Source organism: Opisthorchis viverrini (assembly GCF_000715545.1).
Source record: "Opisthorchis viverrini unplaced genomic scaffold opera_v5_29, whole genome shotgun sequence".
In the NCBI taxonomy this organism is placed as follows: domain Eukaryota; kingdom Metazoa; phylum Platyhelminthes; class Trematoda; order Opisthorchiida; family Opisthorchiidae; genus Opisthorchis; species Opisthorchis viverrini.
The window spans coordinates 1,310,682-1,326,995 of NW_008751685.1; the positions used below are offsets into that span (position 1 = coordinate 1,310,682).

General features: G+C 42.7%; 2 protein-coding genes across 2 annotated transcripts; one reads left to right on the plus strand and one right to left on the minus strand.

The window, feature by feature from the left end:
• Nucleotides 1-755: 755 nt before the first annotated feature.
• T265_02399 (hypothetical protein) lies at nt 756-8,391 on the minus strand (the record flags this gene model as incomplete). The annotated part of the gene is made up of 3 exons (XM_009166632.1): nt 756-871; nt 2,254-2,523; nt 8,241-8,391. The coding sequence occupies 3 exons, from the start codon at nt 8,389-8,391 to the stop codon at nt 756-758; spliced, it is 537 nt and encodes a 178-aa protein (XP_009164896.1).
• Nucleotides 4,478-14,109, plus strand: T265_13000 (hypothetical protein; the record flags this gene model as incomplete). The annotated part of the gene is made up of 5 exons (XM_009166674.1): nt 4,478-4,734; nt 10,732-10,989; nt 11,535-11,619; nt 13,001-13,123; nt 13,972-14,109. Coding segments are annotated over 5 exons (861 nt in total), but the record flags the coding sequence as incomplete, so codon positions are not given.
• Nucleotides 14,110-16,314: the final 2,205 nt, after the last annotated feature.

Here is a 16,314-nt window from a genome sequence, read left to right on the forward strand (position 1 = left end):
AGTCGTTCAGCCACCTACAGGGATATCAATTCGATGAGACGGAAAGGGCGCAAAATTCAGTGAAATCCGCGGGCAATTTTTGTAATAAAATACTGCTATCCAATTAATTCGGGACTAGACTGATCACGTGGTTGGGTGGTTATCTAAAAGTTATTTCCAGACACGATTTGTGTTTGTCCGAGATAAAAGTCCACGTCGCAGAACTGTATCCTGCCCTCAGTTACTTTTGAAATGTCTGTTGTTTATCCGTTTTTCTAGTCATGAATATCTCTCACCAGCATAAAGAGGGTACCAGTTATTTCATCTAAATGACGGTGAAGATGTATTCATTCGCTTGCTCGGAAGGGAATCGCTTGACATTCAATTGCGTGCATAAAGTTCTTGGATATAAAAGTCCACATTTTGACTAACCTTATAATTTTTTATGCTTATCATAGTTATATAAACTGAATTTTCTCTGGTTCACGCCCTTTCTGAGACCATTCATTAGACAGATTCCAGCAATGTCCTTCCATATCCTCGGTCACTAACTTTTTTCCAAGTTAGCGTCGGTTTCCATATTCGGCGTTCAAGCAGTCACTGGGTATATATATATATATCATAATTATCAGCCATTCAAACGAAACACTTGACTTAGCACAGAGATCAGAGAAATGGTTAAACTGACAGGTATTCGACTCGGTCATCACAGGCTAACTCCCCCCCAGAATTTGCGATCTAGTCTTCCCCTTCTTCCTGCCTGACTTCTCCAGAAGCTATGCAATCGGTTTGGAAGATTCTGGTGGAAATCCGATCGAGCTGATGAAATTATTTCTTGTGGGTGGAAAGACAAGTGTAAGCACTAAATTAACGTCTGACGAAGTCAAGTCATCTATGTTGAATAGCGTTCAAGGTGAGTCGGACTCTTGACTTACCTGTCCGTAAGTGAAACCTTTATCATTCTGTCACAAGTGGCTAATCACCAGTGTCGTTAACCAGCACTTAGACAGCACCTGGCGTCACCAGTTTTCAGTCACAGGATTCACACTATATGGTCACATCTCAACCGCTTCCGGTAGTGCCCATCTCCCAACTGATAGGTTTCCGGGTATGATCGATCAAGCGTTTAGCGAGATGAAGCCTGCCGACTGAGAAATACTACTCGGTTCTTCAGTAAATGAGCTGATTTTACTCGCAAGTTGTAACATAAAACCACGGAATTAAAGTAAACGCTGGGAACTTGCTCATCCACGTAGGGCAAACATTTTCAATGAACACACACTCTCAGTCAAACACAAATCAGGCATTAACTGCAGACTCAACTGAGTCCAGCAGAATCTTTCGTTTATGATATCCTTCAACTGAATATGGTTTATAAATGCTGCCTTGTGATACTTCAGATGTCACGGTAAAACACTGCTCATGTAGCCCTGTTAGTAGTGTGTCAAGTTTATGGAATTTATTCCTACCTGTCAGTCTGGCTTTATGGCCTTAAATGTCTCAGTTGGACGTACAGTTATTCATCCTCTTGGAAACCTGAAATTAAGCAAAACATCCAAACAGGAAAAGTGAAAGGCGAGTCTGTCCAACATATTGGTTTTGACACCTTTGTTATCAAACACCAGAATGTCTGGTATCCAGAAGTAACCCATAAGCTACTCATGAGGTCGCTGGAAACGCTTCCGCAGCCCACAACCGTTTTTGCTCTTCTTGGAGTTCATCAGATGAGCGCAGTTCTTTTCCAATGTTTTCTCATGAACGAGAGATTCAACTAGATCCAGCGGAGTCCACTGTCAAAACCAAATTAATGAGCAAATCAGAGTATTTCGCAGATTTTCTTTTTTTCTCATGAACGAGAGATTCAACTAGATCCAGCGGAGTCCACTGTCAAAACCAAATTAATGAGCAAATCAGAGTATTTCGCAGTTTTCCCCTGTTTTTTTTTCTCGTTTACACGAATATGTGCTCCTTACACAGTTGGCAACCAAAATAATTCTTGTGTGAGTTGTTTGTTTCCGGTAGTTTCAAAGCAAAGAACGTTAAAATGTCAGAGTAACTACCTTGGTTAATTCATCACCAATTATTGATTTCACGGTCCATATTACAGACACGTAGAAATATCGATTGATGCTACTACTATTCTTTTTTACACTTCATCCGGAGTAACTCGTATCTGTGATACTGATCATTCCTAGCCATTGTGATTGTCATTAGAGCATTGAATCAGATCAAAAAATCACTCATTGATCATAATTGCGTATTCAAAATACTCACTCTCGTTCCAGTCGGTGTTCACAGTCCCACCAAGTGGCGAGGTGGCTGGCGAGGGGAATGCCGCACACCTTTCATTTTGCACAAAATTAATCGGGGGTCTCTTCTGTACGACCGGCGAGTTTCCAAACTTTGTCGGTGAATCCAAACACGGCGATAGAACTTTCTTTTTTGAAGTTTTTCCACCGTTGGACAGCACAGTTTGAGTTGATTTTTGAACTAATTTTTCGGTCGCGCGATTTGTCGGTCGGCTTTTGACGCGGTTCGAAGAGGCTGAAGACGATGTTGGAGAGGATAGTGCACTGGGTGCTTGAAGAATTTTTCCGAAACCAAGACTGCGAGAGCGGTTATGGAGAAGGTAGGTTAGAAGAATGCTTACGGTAGTATAAGCAAAACATGTTTTTAGTTGACAGCCAACGTATGCGTAATATCTACATTGCACTATGCATTGCAGTTAGTGTTTTGAAGTATTTCAATGTTAGATTACCATAGCTCCAAGTCAGGATAGCGTAGAGATAGAACAATCAATAGCCAGTTGTGTTTTGTCAATGATTGGCTAAATCAAACATGAGCGTATGATTGGTCAGTGGGTTGACGAATGCCAACGGTAGATTTGCTCCAGATGCTGGAAAAACCCAGGTTACTAACCGGTCAGCGGAGTTGGATAGTACTAATTATACAGCGGAAAGATCTCTCTTTTTCTTCAAGACAAGAATATTCGGCAATTTTAGTATGAACGCGACTGGATAATACAGAGATGTACTAGTGCCTACGCAAAGTTTTACCCTTTCTGAACCTAAAGTGGGGACTGTGTGTTGTGGGCACCCTTCGGTCCGAAATATATAAGCTCACAAGTCCACCATCCACGCAGGAATATGCATGTCAAAGTCAGTCCACCAATCCTACAAGCACGCATTAGTTTTGATCTCCACTCAGTGCATGACAAAATTTTGTATTACGAATAAGGAGTCTACATCACTTAGTCTCAACAGTATATCCGTTCATGATTCTCAAGCCTTCGACCTAATCCTGCATCTCCTGGTATTCTCACGAGGTTATGCGAATGTACTGCATTAGGATAACCAAAACATGGGCGAGGAATAAAAAACATCATCTAGTGTGACGAAATTTTATCATTTGAAAACTTTTATGGTTTTAACAAAAGACTCAACTGAATTTCTCATCCACGATACTGTTCAACTGAATTTGCCCTAAAATGACCGCCTCATGCTTCGGTGGGTACAATGTTCTAGGTAACACGTCATGTTTTAGTTGACGAAACAAACTACTCAGATGGTGGCTGAAAACGTTTCAGTTGTCCACGACCGATTTTACCCTTGTTGGACTCACGGAGTGGAAGCATTCCCTGAAAAAGCGATTCAGTTGTATCAACCTTAAAGTCAAAGCAAGCTTCAAATTAGTGAAGCTCACGAACTGTTCACAGTTTGGTGTTCTATCAGGACATAAGGTAGAAGAAATCACGGAGACTGAGGAGCAGCGAGAAAGTTGGAGTTTGTCGTGCGTGATGTCGAAGAGTTTCCAGCAACATTATGAACAGTGTACTCTGTCAGGATGATGTTGACACTCATTTTATAGAAGATTTTCTCATAGACTGTCCATTTGGAAACCCAAACTGAAACTCTTAAATTTTTCAACCTCTGAGTATTCTCGCCAATTTCCATTTTCTTTGGCAATAGTTTTTCATTTGCGGATCTGAATCTTGAAGAATATAGGTGCCAACACTTACACCTCAGGTCGTGGAAGTAAAAATGACTTCTTGTGGATATCATCTCACACTACTCTCAGGTTGATCAACGCAACACCGGTATACCATGTTCCATGGACTGCAACCAGAACGCTGGACGAGCTGAAACAAACACCTCTAAACCAACGTCACATTCAGAACTGGGATCAACTAGCTGACAGTCACTGACTTTATCTTTGCCGTGGATTCAGGTTCTTGCATTAAAAAACCACTCGCTGTACTTAGCTTTCAGGCATAAGAAACATAACGAACGTATCATTCACATCCATTTTACTTTTCTTTGAAGAATCTTCATCCACTCCTGGTACAATTATTCTTGTGAGTTCAAGCACTGGACTCGCGTTCCCCTCTTACTCATAAGTAGAACGTATGTTTGGCCCTGGACATATCCGAACTTGCACGTGTGGTCATGCTTTGGCAGACAAGTGAGCCACTGTTCTCAAAGTTCAGCGACAGCTTTAGAACACCCGTAGGAATCAGAAATTTAGATTCATAAAGGAAACTACTCACAAGGTTGCTGAAAACTCTTCGACAGCCCACGACCGGTTTCGCCCTTCTTGGGGCTCACCAGATGAGCGCAATTCCCGAGGTTCCATCAACCTTATGTTCTACTTGAAACCAATTGGACTGTTCTCGAAAAATACACTCGTTTGCAATTCATTTTGGTTTTCACGAGAGACTCATTTGAATCTCTCTTTTATGATGTTCTACAACTGCATGTGCTGCACATAGGCCGCCTCATGTTTCAGGTGGCACGATATTCGAGATATCGCAGTATATTTGCAAAAAATAATAAATGAGAGATTCACTTGAGTCCCTCGTGAAATGAGTGTACTTCCCCAGAAATTTAAATCTTTCCAAAAGCTTGAAGTTGATATGCTTTGGGCAATCGATTGGATCAATGACTTCTGGTCCACTTCACACACTAGATGTTTTCACTCCACTTTCCACATAACCGGTTTTTTCTTAAAGTTAAATGAAACTAGAGAAATTCAGACACTTACACCTCATACTAATGATGGAGTTGTTTCAGTGGTTCATGCTAAGCTATTGTAGAAATTACCACGACGTCTGCCCGATTTAAATGCGTAGAACTAATCAATACTTGAGTGCTGGTGCGCCAGAAATATCCCGGGTATTTCCAATCAATTATGTTTCCGAATCCAACTGGCTTAACGGGAATGATAAGCAAAGCCTAGTGGGGAGAATTCTTCTCTGACAATCATGAACCTCTGAACACGCGGCAGTTTCAGTTAACTAACTAACGTAACCGTGTGAGTGTTGCGGAGGCTTTGTTTGCTCAAGACTTGTTTGGCATCAACCCATGAGGCACACATTCTGGATATGCAAATTGACGAAATGAAAAGACCGGAAAGAAAATGATTATGAAAGTTTGTGATCCACATAATTTCCGGATGTAATAAAAATTAGCGAGGGAGAATTCTTCTCTGACAATCATGAACCTCTGAAGACGCGGCAGTTTTAGTTGACTCGCTAACATAACCGTGTGAGTTTTGTGGAGTGCCTTCTTTGCTCAAGACTAGTTTGGCATCAACCCATAAGGCACAAATTTTGGATATGCAAATTGACGAAATGAAAAGACCGGAAAGAAAATGACTATGAAAGTTTGTGATCCACATAATTTACAGATGCACTAAAAATTAAAGACTTCTTTTTACCAGAAAATTCACTCCTGTTAGTGAGGCTGACAGGAGGCTGAAAAGCCGAGAAATCGGAAAGAAAATGATTATGAAAGTTTGTGATCCACATAATTTCCGGATGTACTAAAAATTAGCGACTTCTTTTTACCAGAAAATTCTATCTTGTTAGTGGAGCTGACAGGAGGCTGAAAAGCCGAGAAGCACAGTACGGTTGTTTCATCCTCGTCAGGAATCACCAGCAGTGCGCATCTCACGGAACTCAGAGTTTCGGACTCGCGGTCTTGGTTGATTACTTAGCTGTTTAACCAAAACTGGCTGATCAGCCGTGTGATTGGTCCTCACTAAGAAAGGTCACAGCACCACTCATTCTTCGAGTGCCGAAGCCACGTCACGTGGTCTCGTGTTGACTGGCCCCTCGAGTGACGAATTCTCAGAGGAAAGTTCCGCAGTCTAGTGAAATGATCCCTCCCCTGAGTTGATCATCGTCTCATAATAATGCAAGGAGATCTGATGATTATTCGTAAATGTTGGCGAGCCTCACTCTCAAAAATCCCTTTTACCTGATGACCGTAGTGTTTAGAAAAGTTGGAGAACACGTGAGTCATTTTTCAGAACTACTATTTGTTCTTTGCCTTGAACCTATAAAATGACACAGTTGTTTAACGGTACATGGATTCACAAAAAGCGTGCTGAAATAATTTGACTAATGTGTGGACGAAATGGCCTACTTGTAAACCTGTTGTGGCCCTCCATCCGAAATTTCTTTTGATAGGTGATCCAAGATATAAGACACAATAACTTTGCCGTTAGTATCAGAGATTAGTCATATTGCTTTTCAAACCTCGGAAAGTTGGAAGCAGTTCGAATAGAAACGAGGACTCATCAGCTACCTGTGATTAAAACCAGGTAGCATAGTGTGGTACCTTTGTCGTTGAAAGTGTTTATCAGAATGGGCTAGAACTTATGCTTCTTTGTCTTTACACTCCACCAGCGTGCACTCATGCACGCTACCGGTGTATATCAGATCTGAAATTATGTGTTGGTATGACTCCGTTCACTGGAAATTTCATAAAAACGGCTATTTGCAATATGGTACAGGCACAGTACCTATCCATCTTTACCTACGTCATTGAATTATTTATTTTTCTATGAAATTTGAAACCACTGTCTGGCAAGCTCACGAGACCTGTCTCGTGAAAACAGTGTATCCGTTGGATGGAGAACGATTCAGCATCCAAAGTAGGCTATCTGTTAAAGCGAGAGTTTCCGGACTCCACGTTGACAGTTTTATATTTGTATCCATGCGGAACCCCAAGCCTTCATTTGAAGTAAAGTGGTTGCAAGGGGGGGTTAGTTGAAATGGTTGCAGGAACACCACGGGTACAAAGGGTGCCGTCCTACAACGGCTAACATGCGCAACTGTAAGTCTCTAACATAGTCTATCGTCAGTTCTCAAGGGAAACTTGATAAACTGTCACCTTTGAGCTTCACTGGGAGCAAACGCTTTCGGCAAACGAACATTTGTCCGCTCTGGACATACAGAAATATAGTTCAAATGGGTTGATTTCTCCTCTCTTTGTGTCCTTCGAGTTTCGTAGCAGTATAGTTATTGTCAGTGCTTTCGAGACTTCTCATTTTTGCGCTAATTTAACATCACATCAAATAGTAAAAATGCAAAGCTACCTTATCATGCTGGAGGCTTGCCAGTCACAGATATGTCACCAACTCGTCAAAAGTAGTATGCTCCCTCTTGACAACTAACGATTACAATTTAACTCATCTAGAACACACTACTCATTTTATCGACAACATGATTAATAATATGACATACTAATGCAGTTGTCTGGCTGTTTGCAGCATTCGACCAGACCAATGTGGGGTTGAAGTTGCTTAGTGGGAAAACGTTAGTTTGGGGCCCGGCAATCTCGACAGCACCAACAGCAGGCTTGTTGGCCTTATGGGGGAATGCTGGCTTAGAAGACCAGTGACATTTGGATAGTAGTCAAAGATGCTAACCTGGGGAACACCTACAGGTCGATTATTTTTTATTTCAGCAAATGTTGAATTAGCTGCTTTCGGAGAGAAATGCTAACTAATCATTGTATCATTCTCAGTACTACTACCAAAACCTCGTTTTTAATTCGTGTAAATTTGGACGACAAACATGAACGTGTGAGTAACAGAGGTGGAAGAAATCGCGGAACATTTAAAGAACCCATCCATTTGAAGGAGTTCGACGAATAGCTTTTTTAGTCAGCCTAAATGATCCCTGGGCTATGTAAGAATGTTGGGTGTCGAAAGCCACGCGAAAGTACAAATGAAGAAGGTACAAACAAGGTCGATACTCTTTGTCACCGCTGGACCAGGTGTAAACCTTTTGCAAGAACGACCACTCAAGGCCATGTTTTACTAACAAAAGTGCGCAGACAAGCCAAAAGGTTAACAAAAACCTGTCATCAACTGTGGCCTTGGGAAGCTTCATTGCTACAGCAGCCTTGATAGACTGAGGAAACCAGAAACACCCATCGTTTTGTAAATGAAAATATCTCCTCAATCGATGGCACTCAAGGTTGAGATGGTAGCGAAAGAACAAACAACACGTATTCTGCAGTCAAAGCCATCGATTGGAAATCGGCGAATCGATGAACTCTCGCAATCCGCCACTGTTAGCACTGTTATGCAAATCACTACAGTGAGCAGATACCATTTCTTCATTGGTGTTGACGCATACACCTTGGCGCCGGATCAAAGGGCTGCGATCTCGAACAACCCTATCAAATATAGAATCATTGAAGGTATTGGCCAGTACTTAGTACTGCGTAACATCAACTTTTTACACGCTGTACCGGGATGGTTGGGATTTAGACTACCAAGTCCCTTATGGAGCTTAATGGCATAAACATAGCTGGTTGGAATGTACATCGGTAAACGTGGCCAGTCCTGAATAGACTGCCTAACATAATTATTCAACCTCTTGAGCGTGTCGCGGTGGACGTGACCAAACACGAATGTACTTTTCAGACTCGGCATTGTCTCCACTTGTCTCCATTCTTCGACGTGACTGGTTTCAGTAGCTGTTGTCGATGGCTGCAAACTGCTTTTTCCTTGAAAGCAACTGGGACGTCCTTAACAATTAATACTGTTTTTCTACGGCCAATCGAGCTACCAAAGTCTGAGGATGAGTAGAACAGAAATTGCTGAGAATAAACCATGGCGGTTTATTTAACACATAAGTATTGATAACAATGCCGAAGCACGGTCATTTAATCGTCGTATTTACACACCTTTCAGTCAGTACACATTGTTCTCGCCTGACCTGACCAACCTACCGGTTCTCCTGCATTCCGAAGATAGTTGCGACCCATCCAGAGCACGCTTATGTTTAGCAGTGTATCAAAACTTGGCTAGCTGCGATACCTTTATTGGTACTTGATCAGATCGCAGAGCTTGACAGTCGGCTTGGAAGCGTTTCCTCGCCAAATGTTGAGGCGGTATCAGGCCATGCTTGTGGTTGTCTAGTTGAAATTCCATCTATCAGGTATTCACTATCCGTTATTCACAATCATCTAGTAGTAACTTATGTGATGATTTAAGCATAGAACAATTCTGACATACTTTCCTACTTTGTTCAGACCAACCAGTCATTCAGATCGATCGATAGCCCTGTTTGAATTTAGGTGCTGTACTGTACGCGCCTCAAGGCCTCAACAATGCAAGCATCCTTGTCTTAAAGACCCAACTCTTTTCGTTTCAAATTGCATTCAAAATGCATTGTGTGAATTTCACCAGCAGAGTGCTTGAAAGCCCGTCCCCTTAGTTCATCCGTTCTCCGGGCTATTAACCTGACTGTACAAAAGCTGGGTTTCTTCTCGATGTGAAATCATTCTTCACTTGCATTCTTCCCATAGAATATGGGTGAACGGGCGCCGTGAAATGTAAGGGTCATGGATAATGTGGCTGAGCCTGTACCGCCCTCCACACACACACACACACACAACGTCACTGTTTATGTTGCCGGTTGACCCATTTTTATGCTTGGCAGTGCCAGAGGCTTTAAGTGCACTCAAGCAGGCATTATACAACTAGAGTGCGACTAAAAACCAAATAACACCCTAGTCAAATTCCAATTGTACGATCGATGGGGCAACCTTGTGTTTTTGATGTCGTGACAGCACCAATAGAATCTTCGTTGTGACCGTTGGTCTGGTGAAGTCAGGCGCAACCCAGACGGGCTACAACAGACAACCACGGGGTCATTTGCATACGGGGAATCGTTTCCAACCTTCAAAGCAAACATTCTATTCCATGCAGTCCCGTTAGTTTCCTATTCATATCAAATGTCCAATGATCAGGAATAATGAGAAACGGAGAATTTGTGTCCATCTTATTTGTTCCGACTGAGTGATCCCGATTGAACACTGCTAGATTCAGCTGCGTCTGCGCTGACACCTGGCGAGCACCCCTGGATGACAACAAAACAACTCATTGTGTGAGGCGACTGACTTTGCGTGGGTGGAAAGTGATGACTACTCGTGGTACCCATATGGTCAGTAAGATTGAGGTGCTCAATTCATCTGCCGTCTTTTTTCATACACTACTAATTTTGTGAGAGGATGTTTGATGGGAAAAACACATTCATTGGCAAATCGCACTGTTGTTAACGATACAGTTAGCTCTGTAAATGATGATGCCCTTTAGTTAGATTTGTTCATTTGGTGCGATATTCACGAAGCGACAGCATATTTTCTTGAAATAAGACGCTACTCACAGGGTTGCTGAAAAGTCATTGACAACGCAGTGAAAACTCAGGCGTTCTTTTTACAAAAAATTTGGCCGAAGAATGTCACAAACGGAAAACTAATCTTTGGCTTCTGTTAACACCAACTTAATTTGCTACCTGCCTACAATTTGGTGTTCACGAAGAACATTAGGTTGGTGGCAACTCGGGAATTACGATTTCTTGATGAAATCCTATGGTGGGCGGTCCAGGAGTTTTCGACAATCTCATAAGTAGTGTATTATGCCAAAACCGTTTGAAAAACTTATTGGAAAAAGGGGTTTTTCGCTTGAGACGAGGGGCGCAACTATCGACAAATATACTCATTTGCAAATCAATTTGGTTTTCACGAGAGACTCAACTGAATCTCTCGCTTATGATATTCTACAACTGAATGTGCTGCACACAGGCCGCCTCATGTTTCAGTTGCCACGATATTCGAGATATCGTAGTATATATTCACAAGGTTCCCTTTATGAAGAGGTACAAATACTTCAAAGTCAAACACCCGGATCTACACCTTTAACACAAACAACGTGAGTACTTTGAGACTGACACTACCAAATCATGGACACTCCCAAAGCTAACCTGCGAACGGAATCAGCTTTGATGACATGAGGCAAACTCGGTCAAAGTTAAATCGGAGGGGGAACTAATCAACCACTGAGCGTATTATAAGCCACGATTAAGGACATCTTGGACTCTGTAGCTTACTGGCACTTGATTAACTTCCAACAGGTCTTGGGTCTTGGTCGAGACGAGCCAATCCATCTGAATGAGGACCACTCAATGCTTAAGTAATGTCTACTTTAGCCACTTCCTAGTAGTGCGACTCGATGCCGTAGGTTGACAGTCAATACAGGATAGAATACTGTCCGGTGAATAGCCTTCAGCTCTCACCTTTGACCAACGTATTAAAGTACCAAAAGAAGGCCTGAATCATAACCTGTTTGAAATTTTCAATCCTAACTTCTTTTATTAGTACTACTCAAAATGTGAGAGTGAAGGATATCACACATCAATTTGGTTTTCATGAAAGACTCAACTGGATCTCTCGTTTATGATGTTCTACAACTGAAAGTGCTGCACACAGGCCGCCTCATGTTTCAGTTGGTACGATATTCGAGATATCGCAGTATATTCCCATGAAGGAAACTACTCACAAGGTTGATTAAAACTCTCCGACAGCCCAAGAACGGTTTCGCTCTTCTTGGGGCTCATCATCAGGTAGGCGCAGTCCTCGAGTTTCCGTCAACCTTATGTTCTACTTGAACCTGAAATGGGCTGCTTTCAGAAAAAAACACTCATTTTGTAAATCAATTTGGTTTTCATGAAAGACTCAACTTAATATCTCGTTTATAATATTCTGTCGAAGAGTTTTCAGCAACCTTGTGAGTATGAAAATATCACACACCACTTAATTTCCAAAGAAATTACACAATCGATATTTGCTTCTAAGGTTGACCGATCAGTGTTAAAGCCCAGTTTGCAGTGATGCCGACCATGCGCCCACTCAAATTAGCGCGTAGAAAGTCAACTAAGCGATAAAAATCTCGGTGGTTCTCAAGTGGTCGTGGAATACAGGCTAAATAATGCTTCATTAGTCCCGGACAATGTGTTTGTCGAGTGGCCAGTGAGACGCTGGAAAATTGCCTAAGGGAGTGTCTGAAAGTGTGGTACATACAAAAAGAATAGGACTATAGATGGGAATTCACTTTGGTTTTGGCAATCTGTGTAGCAGTAATGACCGTTCAGGTTGAATCCAATAGACCCTAGATGATATTCCTTTGCGGTGAGTGCCTCTATCATGCAAGAGTGCTCTTTTACATTGGTCCTGCAAGGGCTATCGATTTCGCGAACGTTCAAGGATATTGTGGATGGTATAGAACTGCCAGATAGCCACTGTTCTGTGAATGTTGTTCAGTGTGAAAGTATTGAGGAGGATTACATCGCATTGTCGAAAGTCTGAAGTGTACAAAACACCTGACAAATATTTGCATACCACCGTGATTACGAGGAGAAACGCCGGAACACAAGTTGAGTTCCGGTTCAACATGTGTCCAAGTAATTTGATGTCGCAGATACCCCGTTGTGTTGTTTTGTTTAGCTCGCTTGTTTGGCGCTAGGGTAGGTCACATGGACGCCACGGTGCCATCATCAAAAGGATAAAACGGCCGTTACTAGCAGACCAATCATTCTAGAACAGCGGAATTAATATGGCCGACAGAAACGAGGGAATCGAACAAATGCTGGTTAGGGTTTTGTCGTCAAATCCCACAATCATGAGGCCATATAATTCAGCTCGGAAAATGTCGGACTTTTGCACAGTGATCAGTTGAACCCAGAGACAAATTAACCATTCAAACAAAGGGTTGAATGTGGGAACACGGGTGAAGTCAGGCTACGCTCAAGAACGAAGCGTCAACAGTGTATATCCGGGAAGTTACGAACTCACTACATTCTAATTAGTATTTGAGCACTACACCTTTCGGCAGCAAGTCAGTAAGGTCAGACGTAGGGTCGGTTTCACCTTTCTCAATCACATAGATCATGTCACGCGACCTGGTGTTGCCTGCGGTCTCGAGTGGATGGAATCGAATGCTCAACCTCATTGGAGCCATCGATGACAGAAATGGCACTCGGCTGACAAAATGGGTCTGCGACACAATCGTAAGTTTCTGACATCTAAACTAGTTGTATTGCTTTGTCATGTACTACGCATGAGGTTGCTGAAACTCCGTCGACAGCCACGACTGGTGGGGGGGGGAGGTAGGTGCAGTCCCCGGGTTTCCGTCAACTTCATGTTCTACTTGAAACCAAATTGCACGAAATTAGCGAATATACACTCATCTGCAAACTAATTTGGTTTTTCGTGAGACTCACCTGGAACCCAGCTGAATCCCTCGTTTATGATGTTCTCAGACTCTTGGACTAACGCACGTGAGATCTACTGAAAACTATTCGACAACAGTCTACCATTTTCGCCCTACTCGGCCCCATCAGATGGGTACAGTTCCGATTTACTTACGCCCTACCTGAATCCAAAACTGTACTCGGCTGTTCAAATAGTCACGTGCAAATTACGCTGGAAATAACCAGAGAGTGTAGTGTGAACTTTCCTTAGTGATATTCTTCGACTGAATGTGCTGTACCAAGGACCTTTCATGTTCCAGTTGGCGTGGGAGTCGAGATATCGCATGGCACACCACGCTTTGGTTTCTACCGTTTTTTAAAGTCTACACAGAAGAGAGGTAATCTTGGACAACAAAGACCGGTAATGAAAACTCTACCCCTAAACGCAAACAGGAACTTCACACTGTTGGATGAGCCCTTCCTGTGAAAAGGGAGTAAAGAGTCTAATTTAGAATTGAATCGGTTTTATCCCAGAGATGAACTCATCACCATCGACAGCATGACATCAGTGTTCAGCACCGATACTTCACTGCCACAGATTAACTGGTTTGTCCCAGCCACTCTAGTGAACTGGAACTGTTATTTACCGAAATTGCTCTCTGAAGGAAAACCTGTACATCGAGAAATACACTCAATTGCGAATCAGTTTGGTTTGCACGAGAGACTCAAGTGAATTTCTCGTTTCCCGTATTCTACAACTGAATGTGCTGCACACAGGCCACCTTATGTTTCAGTTGGCATGATGTTGGAGGTATCGCAGCACATTCAGTTGTAGAACATCATAAACGAGAGATTCAGTTGAGTCTCTCGTGAAAACCAAATTGATTGGCAAATGAGTATATTTCTCGAAAACAGTCCAATTTGGGTTCAAGTAGATCATAAGGTTGAGGAAAACTCGGGGAATGTGCCTACGAGCCTGAAGAAGGGCGAAACCGGTCGTGTGCTTTCGAAGAGTTTTCAGCAATCTTGTGAGTAGTTTCGTTTATGAAAACCTGCACATCGTTCTCACAACTTTCCACTGAGGAATGTAGGTTTACGTGTCAACACCCTGCACATTTGTGTCCACAGTACTCGAGTTTCAACAGCCCTTCATATGTCTCAAAGCGTCTATTCAGTCTGGCCCAACAGACACTCTAGTTTTGCAGTCTTTGGATTTCACAGCAGAAAGTACCGTGGACCCTCAGATAATTGACCCGCCTGAATTACCATGTTTGAACAAGCAAACGTTTGTCCGGTTCGACAGAATGAGTGAATCGCCTTAAGCGATAATAATGTGAACCATTCTACAGTGTTTTTCTTGTTTATTCGCCTAACCAGGCTCTTCTTTCTCGTCATTTCACGTTTGTTTGACTTGACACGGTAAATAAATCGTAAATTTCATCAGTAAGTGAGGTGTAAATCTAGCGTACAACCCACTGTTTACACTAAATAGGTTCGGACAACAACGTGGAATAGGACAGACGTTTCAGGGAGATTATTCCTCGAGATCGTTTCTAATCTGTGTGAAGCAAGGTATCGAAACCCATACGAAGTCCAGCGATGGTTTAAGATACCAAGCTGACGTAAGAGAACTGTTTTTGTTTATCCGGAAGATCCTTTGTAATTCCAAAAATATCAGCATAACAACTATTCTGCGCAAGAGAATACTAAATAGCGGCATCAAATTCAAGAGAATAAGTGATTCGGATGGCCGCTGGTTTTGGGGGCCTTCACGCGACGTGGTGGCTGTGGGGTTGGTGCTCAGACATCACATGATGTCTATTTGAATTTCAAATTTTTCAAAAATCACGCGGTGATCGTTACACATGTGAGGCACTGTGGTAGTTGAATACGCACTCAGAAGACTATAGACAGTGCTAATGTCAATCAACAGTTTGGCTCGAGTGTTTCTCCCGGATACAATATGCTTTCTGCCACCTGGATGTCCAGGACTTGCACCTATACACGCATACATCACTGGAAAACGCTTGGGATAGATTGAGTAGTTATTATTTCGGAAAATCTGCAGATCGACCTGTCTGAAGACTTCAAAATTGTTTCTCAGTATCTTGTTTGTGCAAGTGGTTATTTTGCACAACCGTCAAAAAGTGGTCCTCGGACATACAGAAACCCCGATAATCGGCATATACGAGACCGGATGGTGTACTGTTGGTGGCCTACTTAAGGGGAGATGTATTCACAGGGGGATTACCATGAACTCTTCGGTAACTTTGCGAGTCTCACCGGAAGTGTCACTCGTAGAGAAGTGGCCGTTGCAAGAAGGGGGATCAAAAAGGCCTGTCTGAGAACCGTCGCTCAGTGCTGCAGCGAAATATCCTTTCTTTGAAATGGTTTATTTTGTAATGTTCCCAGTTCCTATATGAGAAACAGGTAGTCTAACAGGGAAGTCAAACGAATGCAACTTGGATGGACGATGCGAAGAATGAGATTGTTTGTAATGTACTACTCATAAGTTTACTGAAAATCCGTCGACAGCCCACGACCGGTTTCGCCCTTCTTGGGGCTCATCAGGTAGGCGCAGTTCCCAGGTTTCCGTCCACCTGGAAGTTATCTGTCCTTCAGGAGAATTGCTTCGAAGGTAAGGGGCGGCGCTTGGTGTTACCTCGTCACGGTGTGTCGCTGAATCAGTCTCTGGCTTTACATCATTCGATAGATCATTCAGTTGCGAGTGACGTTTTCAGCCTGCTGGAACACCCTTCACGACATACGGTCGTACAGTTAAGTTGGACGGAGCCCTGAAGCAAACCAAATCAGGCGAAGAAAGCTCAATTCCAGTGCTGCTTGCTGCAAATGTAAAACTTCCTGACTGGCGCTTATTGCGAAGGGCTTCCGGGGAAATCCGAACTTTCAGGATTGATGAGTCACGTTGAAATCGAGCTCAAAAGATTGTAGATGTCGTTCATCATCATCATCATCATCATCATCATCATCATCATCATCATCATCAT